The sequence below is a fragment of the Triturus cristatus genome, chromosome 8, assembly GCF_964204655.1.
Source record: "Triturus cristatus chromosome 8, aTriCri1.1, whole genome shotgun sequence".
NCBI classification, from domain to species: domain Eukaryota; kingdom Metazoa; phylum Chordata; class Amphibia; order Caudata; family Salamandridae; genus Triturus; species Triturus cristatus.
In genome coordinates this window covers 1,056,753,419-1,056,770,197 of record NC_140591.1, presented here as the reverse complement: position 1 = coordinate 1,056,770,197, position 16,779 = coordinate 1,056,753,419, and the positions used below count along the sequence as shown (strand labels likewise).

General features: G+C 46.2%; 1 protein-coding gene across 1 annotated transcript in view; it reads right to left on the bottom strand.

Moving 5' to 3' along the window:
- LOC146805375 (interleukin-18 receptor accessory protein-like) overlaps positions 1-16,779 on the bottom strand; it is a 227,737-nt gene that overhangs the window by 62,251 nt on the left and 148,707 nt on the right. Inside the window, exons 7-8 of the mRNA XM_085620500.1 lie at positions 10,779-10,933; positions 10,273-10,416 (exon numbers count right to left, since the gene is read on the bottom strand). Coding sequence (XP_085476626.1) covers positions 10,273-10,416; positions 10,779-10,933 — 299 coding nt within the window. The remainder of the gene's footprint in view (positions 1-10,272; positions 10,417-10,778; positions 10,934-16,779) is intronic.

Sequence of the window (16,779 nt, the reverse complement as noted above, 5' to 3'; positions counted from 1 at the left end):
GAAAAAGACAATGCATGCATTGGTTTCTAAGCTTGAAAAAATGTGTGTACGTGACTTGGTGGCACTCTAATTGTGTACACTTGTGTGAAACTTTGAGGATGGTGGCAGGCGCAGTTGCCACCAGTCTTACCCTAATTGAATGGACAACTTGTCCCATGGGGGAAGGGGCGGAGGGAATCCACAGTTTTTGTCTCCTCTGCAAAAGAAAACATAGAAAGCCACAACCTTCATAAAAGCGTTTTGGTTTGAGAGAAATCTCCCAAAGCGAACTGAGCAGTGATCTATTCAAACCTCATGGGGTAAATGGGCATACACACATAAACACACATACACACACTCCCTGGTCTTTCAGTTCATGCACACTCTTACTATGACATGTGATGGATGCGTCCCGAATCCTGTATGTCCGCTCCCTGTCCTCCCGAATGTGGAAATGGCAGGGAGCGGGCCTCGTCTTTATAGGTGGATCGTGGGTGCTTAATTAATGTAATTAGCGGGAAGCGTTTACATTTGCGCGTTTCCCGGTGTCCCGGAGTAACAACACCTGGAGAAAAGATGTCGGTGGTAGGTGTGTGTATTCCTGGAATATACGGGCCTTATTTGTGAAAAGGCGAGTGGGCGTTCTCAGCGGAAGTCCTGTGCTGAAAAGTCTGTACAAGCGAGGGTGTGCTTTTTCAGGAGTTGGAAACAGAAGGGGGGTTCCATTGGTTTAGAAGTGTGTGGAATTCTTAAGCTTTGTCTCATTGGTTGCATTGTGGCAGGGGGTGGTGGCCCAAATGACGAATGCAAATGGATGTTGTCAATACTTGCTTGAGCGTGTGTTGTTGGCATGGGAACAGAGACTGTTGTTAGTGCCCTCTGGAGCGTATGTTATGGTAACGTTGCGGGGAATCGAGGGGAGCATTGCGTGCGTTGGTTGCATTGCGGCAAGGGCAGTGGCCCAAACGATGAGATCACAAGATGATGTCAATGCGTGCTAGAGCATGTCTAGTTGGCATGGAAACATAGTAGTGGTGTGCGGCTCAATAAAGGCAAAATCACGAACTGAACTTCATTCACGAACCGGCCAGAGGTGTGGACGGTAGTATGGTCACTGTAGCTGGTATAGCAATTAGTAGCTGTACTGTATTTCTAGGAGGTGGCACAGGGCTGGTCATGCGCGCGCAGAGCGTCTGTGGTTAACTTGACACTGCAGAATAGTGGCGCGCGGGTGGATGTGTAATCGTGTTCGTATTAAGTATGGAAAGGGGCACTTGAAGATTGTCTGGTGGGGACAACTATGGTGTTGGTGGCAGTAGTATCTATTCTTTTGTGTGTATCCCGACCATGCTTTTCACGTAAGTATGGGTGGTAAATAGATCATGGTCTAAGAATGGTGTATATCAAGTTCATTGCTCTTTTTCATCGTGTTAGCTGTAGCCAGGGGATGTCATCATTAAGGCCCTTTTCATGGGAACGGAGGCGATAGACCCATCGTTGCTCTCTGAAATGCAGTGCTCTGGTGAGGTCAGATCTGCCTTTTTTCATGACCTCAAGTATAGTCCAGCTTAGGTCTGTTTCTGTGTGGTTTGTTTCGAAAAAATGTCGAGTCAACTTAGTGTTGTTTTTTTACACCTGATCGTGCTTCGATGTTCATTGATGCGGGTTCTTATCTTCCTAGTCGTCATTCCCACATACTGGAGCGTGCAAGGACATGTCAAAAGATACACAACGTTCTCCGTGTTGCAATTACTGAATGTTCTGAGTTGCCAGGATTTTCCAGTGCCTATGTCCACCTCTTTGGTGTTTTTAGTGAGGTTGCACGAGTTGCACGCACCACAGGAGAAATGGCCCACTACACGTGGTTGGTCCCAGAGCCTAGGTTGTTCAGTGTCCTCTTTTGTGGTCATCTGGGCATGTACCAGCTCGTCCCGTAGGTTTCTGTTGCGTTTGAACGCCAAAAGAGGTGTTTCCCATTGTTTCACGGCGCTGTTTAGTATATGCCATCTCTTTTTGATGATTTTTTGAAATGAGTTGGATGCTGGTGTAAATGTGGTAACACATACTGGTCTATTTGTTTTTACTTGCTCAACATCCTCCAACAGTGCTTCTCTAGGGTTGTTTATTGCTCTTTTATTTGCCCTTCTTACCATTTTTCTTGGGTAATGGCGTTCGATGAGTTTCCTCTCGAGGTGTTTTGCCTGTTCTTTGTAGGTATCTTTCTCAGAGCAATTTCTCCTTATTCGGAGGAACTGACCAACTGGTAGGTTCTGTCTGAGGGCTTTTGGGTGGTAACTTTCGTATAGGAGTAAGCTGTTCCTGTCTGTGGGTTTATTGTGGACCTTGGTTGTTATCCCCTCATTGGTAAGTGTAATGTCCAAGTCCAGAAAAACTGCGTGATCCTTGTTGATGGTATGTGTGAACTTGAGATGTCTGTCTTGTGAGTTGACCCAGTGAACGAAAGCTGTTGCATCCTCCTCTGTTCCATTCCATACAATAAGTACATCGTCTATGTACCGTTTCCAAATTCTGAGGTGACTCAGAAACGGGTTCACCTGATTGTTAATGAAGTCATCCTCAAATTGTTGGACGTACAAACAGGCCATACTGGGGGCAAAGGTGCTCCCCATCGAAGTTCCTGTTATCTGATGGTAGATGACCTGTTCGTACTGAAAGAAATTTTTCGTAAGGGCCAATTCAGCACACTCCATGACAAAGTGTTGAGGAGTGATGAAATCCCATTATCTTCGTAGGATGATGTTCTCTACGACTTCCAGTGTTCGTCGTTGGGGTATACTTGTGTACAGGGCTTCGATGTCCATTGTTATGAGCCAGTCGCTGGTGAGATCTACCTCCAAATCTCTTAGGAGGCAGAGGACATCTTTAGTGTCCCTTAGGTAGGATGGTGTCTCTTTTACAATTGGCCGTAGGAACCAGTCACAGAATTGCGACAAAGGTTCCAATACAGACCCAATGCCCGATACGATGGGCCTCCTCCACCTATAAAGACGAGGCCCGCTCCCTGCCATTTCCACATTCGGGAGGACCGGGAGCGGACATACAGGATTCGGGACGCATCCATCACATGTCATAGTAAGAGTGTGCATGAACTGAAAGACCAGGGAGTGTGTGTATGTGTGTTTATGTGTGTATGCCCATTTACCCCATGAGGTTTGATTAGATCACTGCTCAGTTTGCTTTGGGAGATTTCTCTCAAACCAAAACGCTTTTATGAAGGTTGTGGCTTTCTATGTTTTCTTTTGCAGAGGAGACAAAAACTGTGGATTCCCTCCGTCCCCCATGGGACAAGTTGTCCATTCAATTAGGGTAAGACTGGTGGCAACGCCGCCTGCCACCATCCTCAAAGTTTCACATAAGTGTACACAATTAGAGTGCCACCAAGTCACGTACACACATTTTTTCACGCTTAGAAACCAATGCATGCATTGTCTTTTTCTCTCTCTTTTTTCCTTACAGGTACAAGTGACCCAACGAGTTGCACTAATCATTATTTCTCCAATATTTTTACTTTAGGCTTCACCATTGGAAGCAGTTAAAAACAGTGAAGTGTGACCAACGCCACACTCACACAGTGGTAACATCTTACCAACATTTGGTAAGAACGGAGCCCCTTTCTCATCTCTAGGTCCTGATGAATGCCATGGACCCAATTGGGCGGCTTGGGCATAAACATGTCGACCATTCACTAGACGGTAGGGGACACTAACTACCCCAATCACCGTCACATTTACATTTTAATATCATATAGTTTTCACTTCACATTAAAAACGCCTCTGACTACTATAATGATTTTTAACCCCACTCACATATTCACGGGCCCCCACTTAGTCACTTAGAAGTGCATCCTTGTCATCAAGTGTATGCCCGCCCTCCATCAAACGAAGGTTTTGGAGGGCGAGGACTGGTCAATGATGAAGCATGACACCAGGTGGTGTGTGAGACCAGTCCGTAACTTTTTGTGAGATGCCCACGCTCACGACGTTCTTGCAACTCGTTTGGGTTATCACACTAGGAGCAGCTCTTTTGTGGTAAATATTTAGTATTGGAGGCTGCTAGCTCCTAGAACCCCACGCCTCTTGTTCCCTCCTCCACACATTCAGTGGAGTTTTTTTGTGATTAGAAGTACCAAATGAACACACCACACACCTCAACTCCCAATAATGAACTCACTACTCTGGGGATGCACACGTTACAAACTCACATACAGCATGCCTAACCCACCAGACATGATACCACAACTTACTGTGGTAACCTTAGTTAGCCATGTACACAAGCCATCAATGGCATGGCACCTCAGCCACACAATAGCAGATTGTGTGGAGAGGTGGGAACCTGGCATGTGCAAAGGCGGCGAGTGACACACAAATGAGAATGTACACAATGCCAAGTGTGGCATGGATGTGCTGGCCAGACTGCAGTATGCAGACCACAGACATGCACATGCCGACATATACTGCTGGTGTCTGGAGTGTAGTGAACAGTGGACGCAACCATGTTACCCCAGGCAGTGGGGATGATCGCGGAAATGTAGCTTGTTACGTCCCCCCCAGTAAGCGTGAGCGGAGTGGTTCGGCCCGGCGTGCGCCAGGCCAGTGTAGGGGTGTACATAAAAAGCCCATTGCTCTGGGCGTGGTTCTCTTCTGCAATGGCCAACGTGTCTGCCACGGCGGCGCCTCACAGCCCTCCACAAGGCTGACGCCGTGAGCGACAGTGCCTGCGATCATGTGCGCCTGCTGCACCCCAGGCTGCAGGTCCCCAGACCTGTCTTGACCACCCCTGCGCTACCAGGCCACACCGTTCACCTGCTGACACCGGCGTGTGTCATAGAGGGCCCACCACGTGCCTGTGCAAGCTTAAAGCCCAGGGCCCGTGACCTTGGCAGCCACCTCAGACCATCACGGCCTCCGCGACACAGGCCCCCAGCACTCCTTTCTCTTTGACGTACTCCACCGGCCTATACTGCGGTCAAGTAGGTCACAAATTTGGAACTGAGTCTTGATTACACAATGGTAGAGTACATATTTTATTGCAGAGTTGATATCACTGTATTCCCTTCGATGTGGTGCCACCAACTCTGTGCATAGCATTCAAACGGCACCTGTCTGTGGTCCCTTGCTGACTATTTCCTTCAGCCTACACTGCGGTCGAGTAGGCCACACATTTGGAACCGAGTCTTGATTTCTTCATGGCAGAGTTCATATCATTGTACGCAAGTAAGAGGCAGACACGGTTCAGTCCGGAGGAAAAAAGGATCATCATTACGGAGGTGATCGAACACTACCAACAACTTCCCTGGTGCCACTAACTCTGTGCATCGCAAGCCAACAACACGTGGCTGTGGGCCCTTGCTGACTACTGCCTTTGGCCTACACTGTGGTCCAGCAGACCTCACACTAATCCAACCCAGTCCAGACCAGGCAGGACACAGCATCGTCTCAGGCTGCACACACACTCAGCTCTGGTGCTTCTACCTCCGTCAACCACAAATCATCGCCACATGCCATTCCAACGTCGTGTGTGAGAGTTCCAGGAGGAACTGGCTGGAGAGCGGTTGGCCCTTGCTGACCGCTGCCTCCAGCCTACACTGCGGTCCAGTACGTCACACATATGGAACTGAGTCCTGATTTCATGATGTCCGAGGTCATATATTTATGGCAGCTTTTATTTCACTGTACTCCCTTCAATCTGGTGCCAGCAAATCTGCATAGCATCCCAATGACACGTGTCTGTGGGCCCATGCTGACCGCTGCCTCCGGCCTACACTGTGGTCAAGTAGGTCAAACATTTGGATTTGAGCCTTGATTTATTTATGGCAGAGTTTATATCAGTGCACAGGCCTCATCGCAGACTGCATCTCCTTCCAACTCTGGTGCCACTAACTCTGTGCCCCGAAATTCATGGACACTTTCTTGTTGAACTTTGGTGGCATCTGAGTATATGGCCTGGGGGTTGTCTTCATCATCATGTAGCTGATACTGACTTGGTGTTAAGAACAAGTCTGTAGCATTCATCTCTACCATATTGCCTGTTTCTGCTTAGTTCTGCCCTCTGCATCATGCCTGGAAGAACACCTTCCACTGTCCCCCGTAACACTCCGTGACATTCATGTTGGACATCGACGAGGACCCTCTCAGCTCCCATGGCTCTACCTCAGTGCACCGCAAGTCACCGTCCCATGGCGCCGTACCTGTGCCGGCTGCAGTGCCTTCCGGGCCACTAACTCTGTGCTGTTCAAGTCAGGGACCCTTGCTGTTTGAACTTTGAACTTCTGATTGTCTGATCACTGTTGTAGTACTTGCCAACAGCAATCACTCCCTGAGGGCTGGCTGACACTCGCCCCACAAACATACAACACAGGCGTCACTGGACATGTGACCCTGGCAATAAAAGGGGCAGGGCACACGTGCCCGTAGCCAGTTCCATAAACTATATAAGTGTGTCCACGCGCTCATTATGTATGCAGGAGGGCCCCGGGCCCTACCACATTACATTGTGCTGTGTACAGCGGACACAATCATGTCCCCTCAGGCAGTGGAGTTGACCTGGGACATGTAGCTGCGTCGTACCCCCCTGTAAGCGTAAGTGGAGTGGACTGGCGTATGACAGTCCAGCAAAGGGGTGTGGTTCATCAACCCATTGCCCTCTGCATGGTAGTTTTGGCCGTGCCAAGGAAGTAACTAATGCATGTGTCTCTGTTGTAGTGTTGGCGCCACCCGTCCCGCAATGGCCAATGTTGCAATGTAGCATGCCCCCCGAGTGCGGGCTCGGACGAAGGTGTAAATGAGGGAGCGCAAGCCCGCTCGGGGTCAGGGATCATACATGCCAACTGCTGTGTGTGTGGCTATTACCTCAGCATAAGCCAAAGGTCTACCCCCAACCGCATCGCGAGCTCAGCAAGCCATAAACTCTACATCTGTATTCGCCCTATTCTCACCATAGGCCTACACGCACATGGCCGCCCACCTTCAACGCACAACATCACAGTGTCGTTGTCAGGCTTGTGGACATGCACAGACAGGCAGGGCAATGATGTGTCGTAGGAGTGCAAGTGATGCAACCGCGCAGTGCACACTAGTAAATAGGCTCGGGGGGAGGGAGGAGCAGCAGTGATGCTACGTAATACACATTGATGCTGCTCATTTGCTACAAGCAGTACATGTCAAACAGGAATCACTAATTCACACATATCACACACCGATGAACCAGTGAGCCTGCCAACACATCATGCAGAACCAACTATTGATTCATGTCCCTCTGCACTGTCACAGGTGATCAAGGATATGCACTCTGCCCTTGGATGATGACACCCCTCCGAGCTCCGAACACACAGGCCCAGAGGCAGTACAATGCATCCCACAAATGCACCAGGGGCATCATGGAATGCACATTTGGCATGTTGAAGTCACGTTTCATATGCCTGGACATCAGAGGTGGAAGGCTCCTGTACAGCCCAGACATCGTGTGCAAGATGATCGTTGCATGTTGTGTGTTGCACAACATATGTGTACGCACCAATGCCACATGGATATGAGTGCCAGGTACACCGGATGATGATGAGGAAGATTAGGCAGGTGGAACACACCCCACTGCTGTCGCAGCAGGAATAGCCCGTAGGAACATCATCATTGCCAATTTCTTCACATGAGCACGTCACATTGTCAGAGTCTTTAGCAATCATGGGACAGTCTTCAAAATGACCACAGGCACAGCATGTTCAAATAATTTAATTCCAACACACATTCCCTGAGTGCATGTCACTCCTCTGTACAGGCATGTCACTCTGACAAGTGTAAGTGCAACAAGTAGTGGGTGTGTCACCTCTGTACAGAGAGGCTGTTTGGGGTGTCACGTTTTCGAAATGCCACTTCTGTGTGTCAAAGAAAGTACGGGATCCCACTCATCCGCATTTCACATGTGTCCCAAATGATTTCACATAGGCTGTCATTTGTGACCTACAGTTGACAACAGGACTTTTTTTGGGGTTAGATATGTAGTGTACAACCATGATGCAGGGATGCACCCTGTGACTCAAGTATCATGACATCAGCAACATGGACTTGTGGGGGAATCACTGCCCCTACATTCGTCCAGGCTCTCATACTTGATTAATCATAGACATGACACATCTGAGTGTATTAGTTTGTATTCATGTTCAGCGTAGTGTTCAAGCTGTCTTAGTCTTGGGCCTTGCAGACACCACTTTACAATGTTGCCCCGTGGAGGGCTAGCCAGAATCCTTTGGGATTGACAAGTTACTTGGAAGGGGAAGAGTCCAGTCTGCAGGCTGATTGCTGTATCATTGTTTTACAAAGAATATATGTCAGTCCATGTCGAGGTGCAAGGTTAGTGTTTCTGAGTGTATCGGGGGGATGTGGAAGGTGTTAATCCAGGGCACGATGCAGAGGGTAGAACCAAGCAGAACAAGCCATATGGCAGAGATGAGTGCTACTGCCTCCTTCTTACCACTAAGGCAGATTCATCCTCATCTTCATCCTCTGAAGTTTCATGTGCCTCACATGTGGGTGGTGGTGTTTGGTCTGCAACGGTGTGTGACATTATTTGCGCCTGCATTCGCTCCATGTTCTCCATGACCCTCCTTATGTTTCCCAAATCACGGATGACATCGCTGTAGCCACTCTGACTGGACAGTTTTTGTTGTCTCCAAGTCATGACTCCAGCGACGACAGCCATGGATTTTTGGAGGGCATGAGACGGAGGTGTCCGTTAGGGAGTGTAAGTGGTCCACGATGGGAATTAGAAGCTCAGGCATGGCATCTAGTTTGGCTGCCGTGAGTCCAAACCCCACCCGCACCTGTTCAGCCAGCTTCTTCTGGTGGTCTAAAACACGGCGTTGGAACATCATGTGTTCTTAGGTGAGGAGCTGGGAGCCAGATGTGGTGGTGGGTGCCTCCTGCTGTGTGGTCTGTGCAGGCGGTGGGCTCACCTCGATGGTGCTGGGCTGCCCTGCCACTGGAGGTGATGTTTGGAGGTGGTCCATGAACCGTTGGATTTCGTCATAGTCGTTGTCCTGGGTGTCGTCTACAACATCACTGACGTGATGTAGGGTCTGCTCTGCAGGAGGTGTTGATTGTCCCTCTGCAATGTAATGGGGAGATGCAGTTTCACAGTGTGTTCCATGTATGTTTACGCATTGGCGAAGTTTACATATGGACTGCATGACAATGTACATTGCGGCTGTTTGTGAGGAGATGCCTTTTTGATGCGGGACAGTGGACATTTGTATTACATCATGGATGTGAGGTTGTACTCGTACATTATCATCTCACTTTTTTTTTCTCTGCTTATCTGGTGCATTTTCCCGCATGACACGTGGGAATTCCAAGGATGTCGCTGGTTATCGCTGAATTTTGTATCGCGGTTTGGGACATCTCCATTTTTTTCGCGTTCGTGTTTCACATTTTTTAGGCGTTGTATTTTTTTTACCACGGTCATTTGACGCGTTATCTTAAGACTATCGCATGGAACCGCCATGTTGGGAATACAACGTTGACACGGCGTTATTTTCCCGCGATAGACTGCGATGTTGAAAGTTGCATTAAGCTAATTTTGCGATAATTATCACATATTCTTGAGAATATCCCCCTAGGTTTCATACCACTGCTGCACAGAGAACCATTTATTTTTCAAAATATCTAAAAACCTTTCTTTGCTAACCTTAATGGCAGAACCACTACCTCATACCTACACCCAGTTGCCTCTCTGTATTTTTAAATCTAGACATTTCCGAACCTACCCCACTAAACTCTTTCTTCCACTCTGGATGTTACACCAAGCAATGATTTCCCTGACAGGTAAGCACTCCAGGCAGCCATCTTTACTCTCATACTTTAACTTGTGCTAAACAGCAAAAAGTGTTAAACTTTGAGGCGAAGATAAGATTTCAATTTCCAACCACCAAGTACAACACATTTGGAGACTGGTTTTCATGCAACATCATTATTTTTCTGAAATTGGCATTGCACACAATTAGGTTTATTTTGTATTCTGCAACAACTTTGATACAGCATGTTCTTGAGAAAGTACACCACTTTATCCATACATTAATAAGGTTTTTGGGATGTGATGTGATATAATGTGACATGTTTGGTATTGAGTTGTGTGATGTGTTAGCTGTTGTTGTATATGATGTGGTTGGTGTTATATTATGTGGTTTTTTTTGCACTCTGTGTGTTGTGTTGTCTTATTTTATGTTTTAAGGACATACTTGACACTGTGAAAAAACAGGTAAATGAAGGATGCTTTGTTTTTTACCTCCAATTGTTTCGTCCGTTGAGATGTAATTTCGAAATAACAGTATTATTTCAATCCAATATACATAGATGAATCCAGATGCTATAAAGGCTGCCAATAAGAGACCAATTGTAATACACAATATGTAGGTAAGGACCACTCTGTCTGTTGGAAGAAAACACCAAATAATATTTAATGTTGGTATGCTTTGTTGATAAATATATCGTGTTTGAGACATTTCAGATTTGGACACAAACACACTTAAATAAGCCATAGTGGTGGCATTCCTAAATATTTGCTTACTTCCCTGCATCAAGGGCTATCTACTAATTGTATTAAACTTTTTGTCACAGTTAGACCTAGTTGTGAACATTTTACTTGGTTTAAAACATATTTTTCCTGATTCAGATGTATTGCTCTTGAGCAACCATTCTTTACATGCACAATATTAAAAAAGACATTCTTTTTTGGGGGAAGCTATACATTTATTGTACTCATTGAAAACACAATTAAAAAAATAAATGTACCTATGCTCTTTTTCACAAGTTTGACCTCTACAGACGAATTCCCTACTGAATTACGAGCAAAGCAAATAAATGTATTTTGTAGGTCATTTTCAGTAACTTTCTCCAATTTTGCTTTCTGATCATGTATAAATCCATCAAATTGCCTTGCAATAATCCTAAAAGTAGAAAAATTATTCATATTCATTAAAATTAGGTAATAAAGAGGTTCACATAATTCACACAAAAAATAAATCACCATAGAATACATTTCACGGTTAATGTCAAAGTCCTTCAGCACATTCATTTCCACAAAGACACAGGTCCATGCTGACGTAAAGTATGAGTAATGTTTCCGGTTTTCAGTTAAAACCAATTGTAACTGATAAAACACCATCAAAGAGACTATCCGTTTTTCAGTATAAACTGGAAAACCCCAGAAATGTTCTCCACTTTTTGGTGTACACTAGTGTCAAACAGTATAAAAGCAGTTTGTACGTCTCCAAGCACTTTTCTGTGATGGATGCCCCCGCTATGCCTCTAAATATGCTCTTATGATCAATCTCAAGGTCACTGGACAATTATGACAACTTCTGCTCTCATTTTAGGAACATGACTCAGATGATATGGCTTCAGCTCACTGTTAGTTGAATGGTACTGTGTAGTGGTTAGCAGGTTTTCAGCTGAACTCTGAGCAGTGAAGTGTCTCTATACAGGCCAAGCAGCACCTCCGTGATTCCATCCTCCTTCTTTGAGAGTAGGCCAGAACTTTGCTTTCTGAAACCTTTGGTATAAGGATTTTACTGTGCATATGAATGCCTTCAGCATCAATTTCCTCCCATAAAACATTGTACCCGACACTCCTGGTCTTAGAATTAGATTGTTATGGTCTAAAAAGCATGACTATATGAGCTGCATCTTTATACTGAAATGTCAGGGGCTATTTCATTAACATGTTCTGCACCTGTGTGCCATGTAATGAGGTCCATGAGTTGGTTGTGGTAAAACTGCACTGATTTTTGTGCATATATTAACTCAGAAAAATTATGAGTTAGTGTGCAAACTGCAGACAGCACAGGTCAGAACCATAAAGAAGTGGCCACTACTTTGTCTTTCCAAATATGTGCTGCAGATGGTGTAGATTCAGCATAAACAAGAGCATAGATCCATTCTGAGCCTGAACACCAACATAGATACAACCCCAGGATCTCTAAGTTCAACTTGGAAATGATGGTGCTTAAACAAGGCTTGAAACTTGGCAGCATTACCTGTACAAAACACTGTGAACAGTTGTATTATTTTTTCACTGATCAGCACAGCGACCAAAGCTGTTGTGCTTCATGGTTGACCAAGGAGGAGAAAGCAGCGTAGAGACATATTTATTAAAAATGGTCTACTGCTACTTACTACCCCTGCACTAGCACATAATCTTCCTAGCATTGTGCACAACATTTGAACCATGGTAGAAAGGTGTGTGCATGCTGTCTAGCATAAGATTTGCAACTGTAAGCATATTTGCGCAATTACGTCTGAGTCCTTCACCCAGTCATACACCATCCTTCCCGTAGCATGATTAGTCAAAACGCAGAATGCCGTCAAAGTTTTTAAGTGTACCTAATATATATATTTTTTAAATGTTTTTTATTATTGAAATTGTCAGTGCAGCATACATAAATAAAAAAATAATATGGACAATGAAGACACTTAAGGTACAACATTTCTCAGCAAATAAAACAGTTATGCATATTCATCCCATTGGTGACCTGCCGATCTCTCTCTCCCCATCTCTGTTTTCAGCAATTGGATCTGCAGATTGTCCAAACCATGATGGGCCCTTCTCTTGAGCGGAGGGGGAAACACACATGTTGTGTGTATTTCATTTCCCCATACCCCATCCCACTTCTTGGGACATCCTCCATCCTTATAGGCTGCCTTTTCAGCAAACATACACCAATCAATATCCTGCACCCATTCCTCAAGAGTTGGCAGCTCAGGGACACCCCACCTACGGGCAATGTTTCACTTGTCACTTATAAAGCCCAGAGTAATCCAGATTTCATCTGTGTTGTTCATGTCGGTGGCTTCCCACACAATGAGCAAACACTATTTGGGTGCCGGGGATCAGGGTGTCGCCACTCACCTCGCTCACCCTTGCAGTTACTGTGTTCCAATATGTCTGGATGATCGGGCACTCCCATATTGTGTGGTAAAAGGTACCAGTCCCCCCACATCTCCTTTGACACTCTGCCTCACAACTTCTGCCCATCTTAACCAATGATGTACATGTAATGTATGTTTGGTGGAGGACCTTTAGTTGAATTAGCTGCAATGGTGATGATATGGCAACTTCTGGTGGGGAGTCTAGGGCGTCATGCCAATCCGTCTCTTCCATGATCTGCCTGCCAGCGCTCGCACAGGCACCTCAGTGGATCAGGAGAATTAGTGGTTATCTTCCGATAAGTGAGTAATATTATCTTACAGTCCATGTAACCTGTCTTCCAGAGTTAAGGCCTCTGGTATGTCACCTTCTGTCCGGAGCACCGCCTGCAAGGCATGACGTATTTGTAAATATCTGAACGCTTTCACTGCGGACAACTCATATTCTTGTTGCAAGTCAGCAAATGCTAATATTTTGCCTCTTTTTACAAATTCCCCTACTTTGGACAGGCCAATAGTGTCCCATTTGTCAAACCCTTGATATCTGCCTAACCTGCCCAAAATCTGCGCATGCCATAGGGGTGTACTCAATGTCACTTTGTTACACCAGCCCAGTTTTCTTGTAACGGTGTGCCATAGAGCCACTGTAAGGGCCTTTGGGCCAGTGAGTTGCTGCTTATTTAGCTTTGTGTACAGTGCCTCTCTGAATCCCCCGCTACCCACCACCCATTTCTCCGTGCTGCAGGCCTACTCCTGCTGAGCACCATATATCCATTTATTAATAATTGACAGGTGGGCCGCCCAGTAGTAGACCTGCACATCTGGTAATTCAATCCCCCCATCATACCACCCCTGTACCAGTTTAAGGGCTGCGATGTCGGTGGTTTTCCGTCCCAGAGTATTGTTCTAACTTCACCCTCTATTGCTTTAAAATATGCTTTAGGGACTCTGTATGGCATATTTGTAGGATATATAGGAAGTGGGGTAGAGCTATTATCTTGTATATTGCTGCTCCATCCAACAGGGATATCGATAGCGCACGCCAGTGCCGGACATAATCTTTTAGATGAGTCAGGGGGACGCAGAGGTTTTGTTTATAGAAAAGTGCTCGATCAGCCATCACGAAAATGCCTAAATATCGAAAGCCCTCCATTAGAATGACTGGGGAGGGCCGGTGAAGCAGATATATCACTGATTTAGACCAATTTATAGTGTAGTCTGAGTACCTCCCAAAATTGGAACAGATCTGAAAGACTTGGTTAATTGAGGATCGAGGGGATGCCACATTCAGCAACATGTCGTCGGCATAAAATGAGATTCTGTTCTCCCATCTGTTCATCTACTTTAGCCCACGTATCAAGGGATGCCCTCATATCCAACACGCCACGGGCTCAAGAATCTGTACAAATATTATTGGGAACAAGGGGCAACCCTGTCTAGTCCCTGGGTGCAAAGGAAAGGTCTTTGATGTGTGTCCATTCACCACCACCTGTGCGAGTGGTTCTGCATGTAAAAGTTGGATCCACTCAATATAGGTTTTCCCCAAACCCATATGTTGCAGGACGGCAAACATATAAGGCCATGCGGGCGTCTAATGACAGTATGGCTGCATCTTCTTGGATCGTATCCTTCCTGACGAGCACCCCGTTCAGTCGCCGGAGATTCAGTGCAATGTTTGGGCCCAGCATTAAGCCGGACAGATCTGGGTGTACAAGCCCCACCACAACTTTCTTAAGTATCACTACAATGGAGACCACATGCTGGTCTCCAGGAAATTTTCATGTTTGTTTACTTTCAAAATACTTGTTGAACAGGTGGAGTGCCACTTTAGAGGTCACAATTTTGAGGAGTTCTATTGGGAGGCCATTTGGCCCCATGTCCTTCCCAGCTTGTATGCTGAGTTTTGCCGCTGTTATTTCTTCAGTAGTGAGGTCTGCGTCAAGTGCTAGTCGGTCTTCAGAGTTTAGTGTTGGGAGTGGTATGTCGGCCAGCAGTTCCCTCGACTCATCTACTGTAGCTGAGGCCACCGGAGAGTAGAGTTGTGCAAAATGGTCTGCAAAGCTCTGGGCTATGTCCTGTGGATCCCTCACCCACACCCCCTTTCTTCTACCTATAGCTGTAACCCAACGGTCAGCCCTATCCCGCCTGTCCAACCATGAAAGTAATTTACTTGCACGATCTCCCAGTTCATATATTCTATGAAGCTGCACCGGGTGTTTTTCTCTGGCTGCCTCAGTTGTTAGTTCTCTATATTACTGTCGCTTGAGCTCTAATATATGATCAGCTGCCCAGTCCTGGGCATGTATAGCTGCTTGCTCCCTTATTAGAATTTCAGGCTCTTATTCTTCATTTGTTTGCACTTTCCTTTCTAGTATTGCACAGTAAGGGACAGAGCTTGACCCTTTATCACTGCCTTGTAGGCCTCCCAGATAACTTGGTTCAACTGGACTGATCCCACATTTTCAGAAAAATAGTGATCTGTGGCTTTCAAAAGGTTTGTTTTGATATGTGGAATTTTAAGGCACCAGGGATTGATCGAGATTGTACTACGAGTCAGGGAGGTACCAGCCACATATCGGGCCAGAATGGGGGCGTGATCCGTGCGTCTTGTCTGCCAATGTCAGGATATGGCCGATCCGAGATCTGCTGTTGTGAACTGCTGAATAGAAAGTGTATTGTCGTGTTTGCGGGTGTGCCTCGCGCCATAAATTCGCTAGACTCAAAGATGTCAGAAATTTGGCCATAGAGTTTCTGGGCCTCAAATTATTCTTTAGTGGGCATCTATCTAGCTGATCACTCAGTGTCATGTTGAGGTCCCCACGATCACTCGTTCACCCTCCAGCAGGTCTAATATCATCTTGCTCATAGCTGGTGAATCCACGTTATGCAGTGCCAAAGGTATTTATACTGACATGATATTTATGCATCTACCCTCCCAGGTGTCAGACAGGGCTGCGAAGGGGCCATATTCATCAGTGCGTGAGTGAGTCACCATAAATGGGAAGCTTTTCCGCAACAGTACCCCCACCCCTCTGGACCCAAAGGTAAAGTTTGAGTGCACTACTAATTTGTATACCCATCTGTCAAGTGCCTAGCATGTGTTTCCAACTAGATGGTTTTCCTGCAACAGGACGACATCTAGTGTCTGCCGCTTGATATATTGGAGTACCACCCTCCTCTAGAGCTTTTCGCCCAACCCATTAACATTCCAAGACAGCAGATTGAATGCTGGCTTGGTACTTCGCATGACAGGTGTGTCAACCAATGCTAACACTGTTTGAATCAGAGACTTTGGGGTGATATTGTCAGAGATAGTCCCATCTAGTGGGTGTGACATGACAGTGTTTGTAGTGGTTGTTGTGATTAAGAACTGTATTATCATTGGTCCCCACGGGAAAAGTCATATGCATATAAAAACATGTACTGGTATCTGCTCTGAATAAGTAACAAAAACTAAGAAAAATCTCAGTAACTTGTAAACTCCCCCCAACCTGACTCCCTGCAAGATGGACTTTGAACTACCTGCAACTCCAACATTGCAGAGTGCCCGTCGCCCTCCCTTGTTCGGGGGAGACGTGGACCCTTTGTTCCGTTCTCCTCACCCCATTGTCAATGATTAGCATATCGCCTGATGTCTGAGTGGATGGTTGTGCGTATGCTTAGCCATTTTTGCTGCCGGGCCACCGGGCCCATTGCTCCCGGCTCAGCATAATCCCAGCTTGGCCTGGTCTGTATCCGTCAGGCCATCCGTTCATTCTCTGTAATCGTAGAAAGTTCAGAACTGCACAACGGAGGGCTATCCAAGTACTGCAATCAGGGGTGTGTCCAGCCCTGGGTCTTTATTAGCAGAATCCTCTGCTTTCTGACC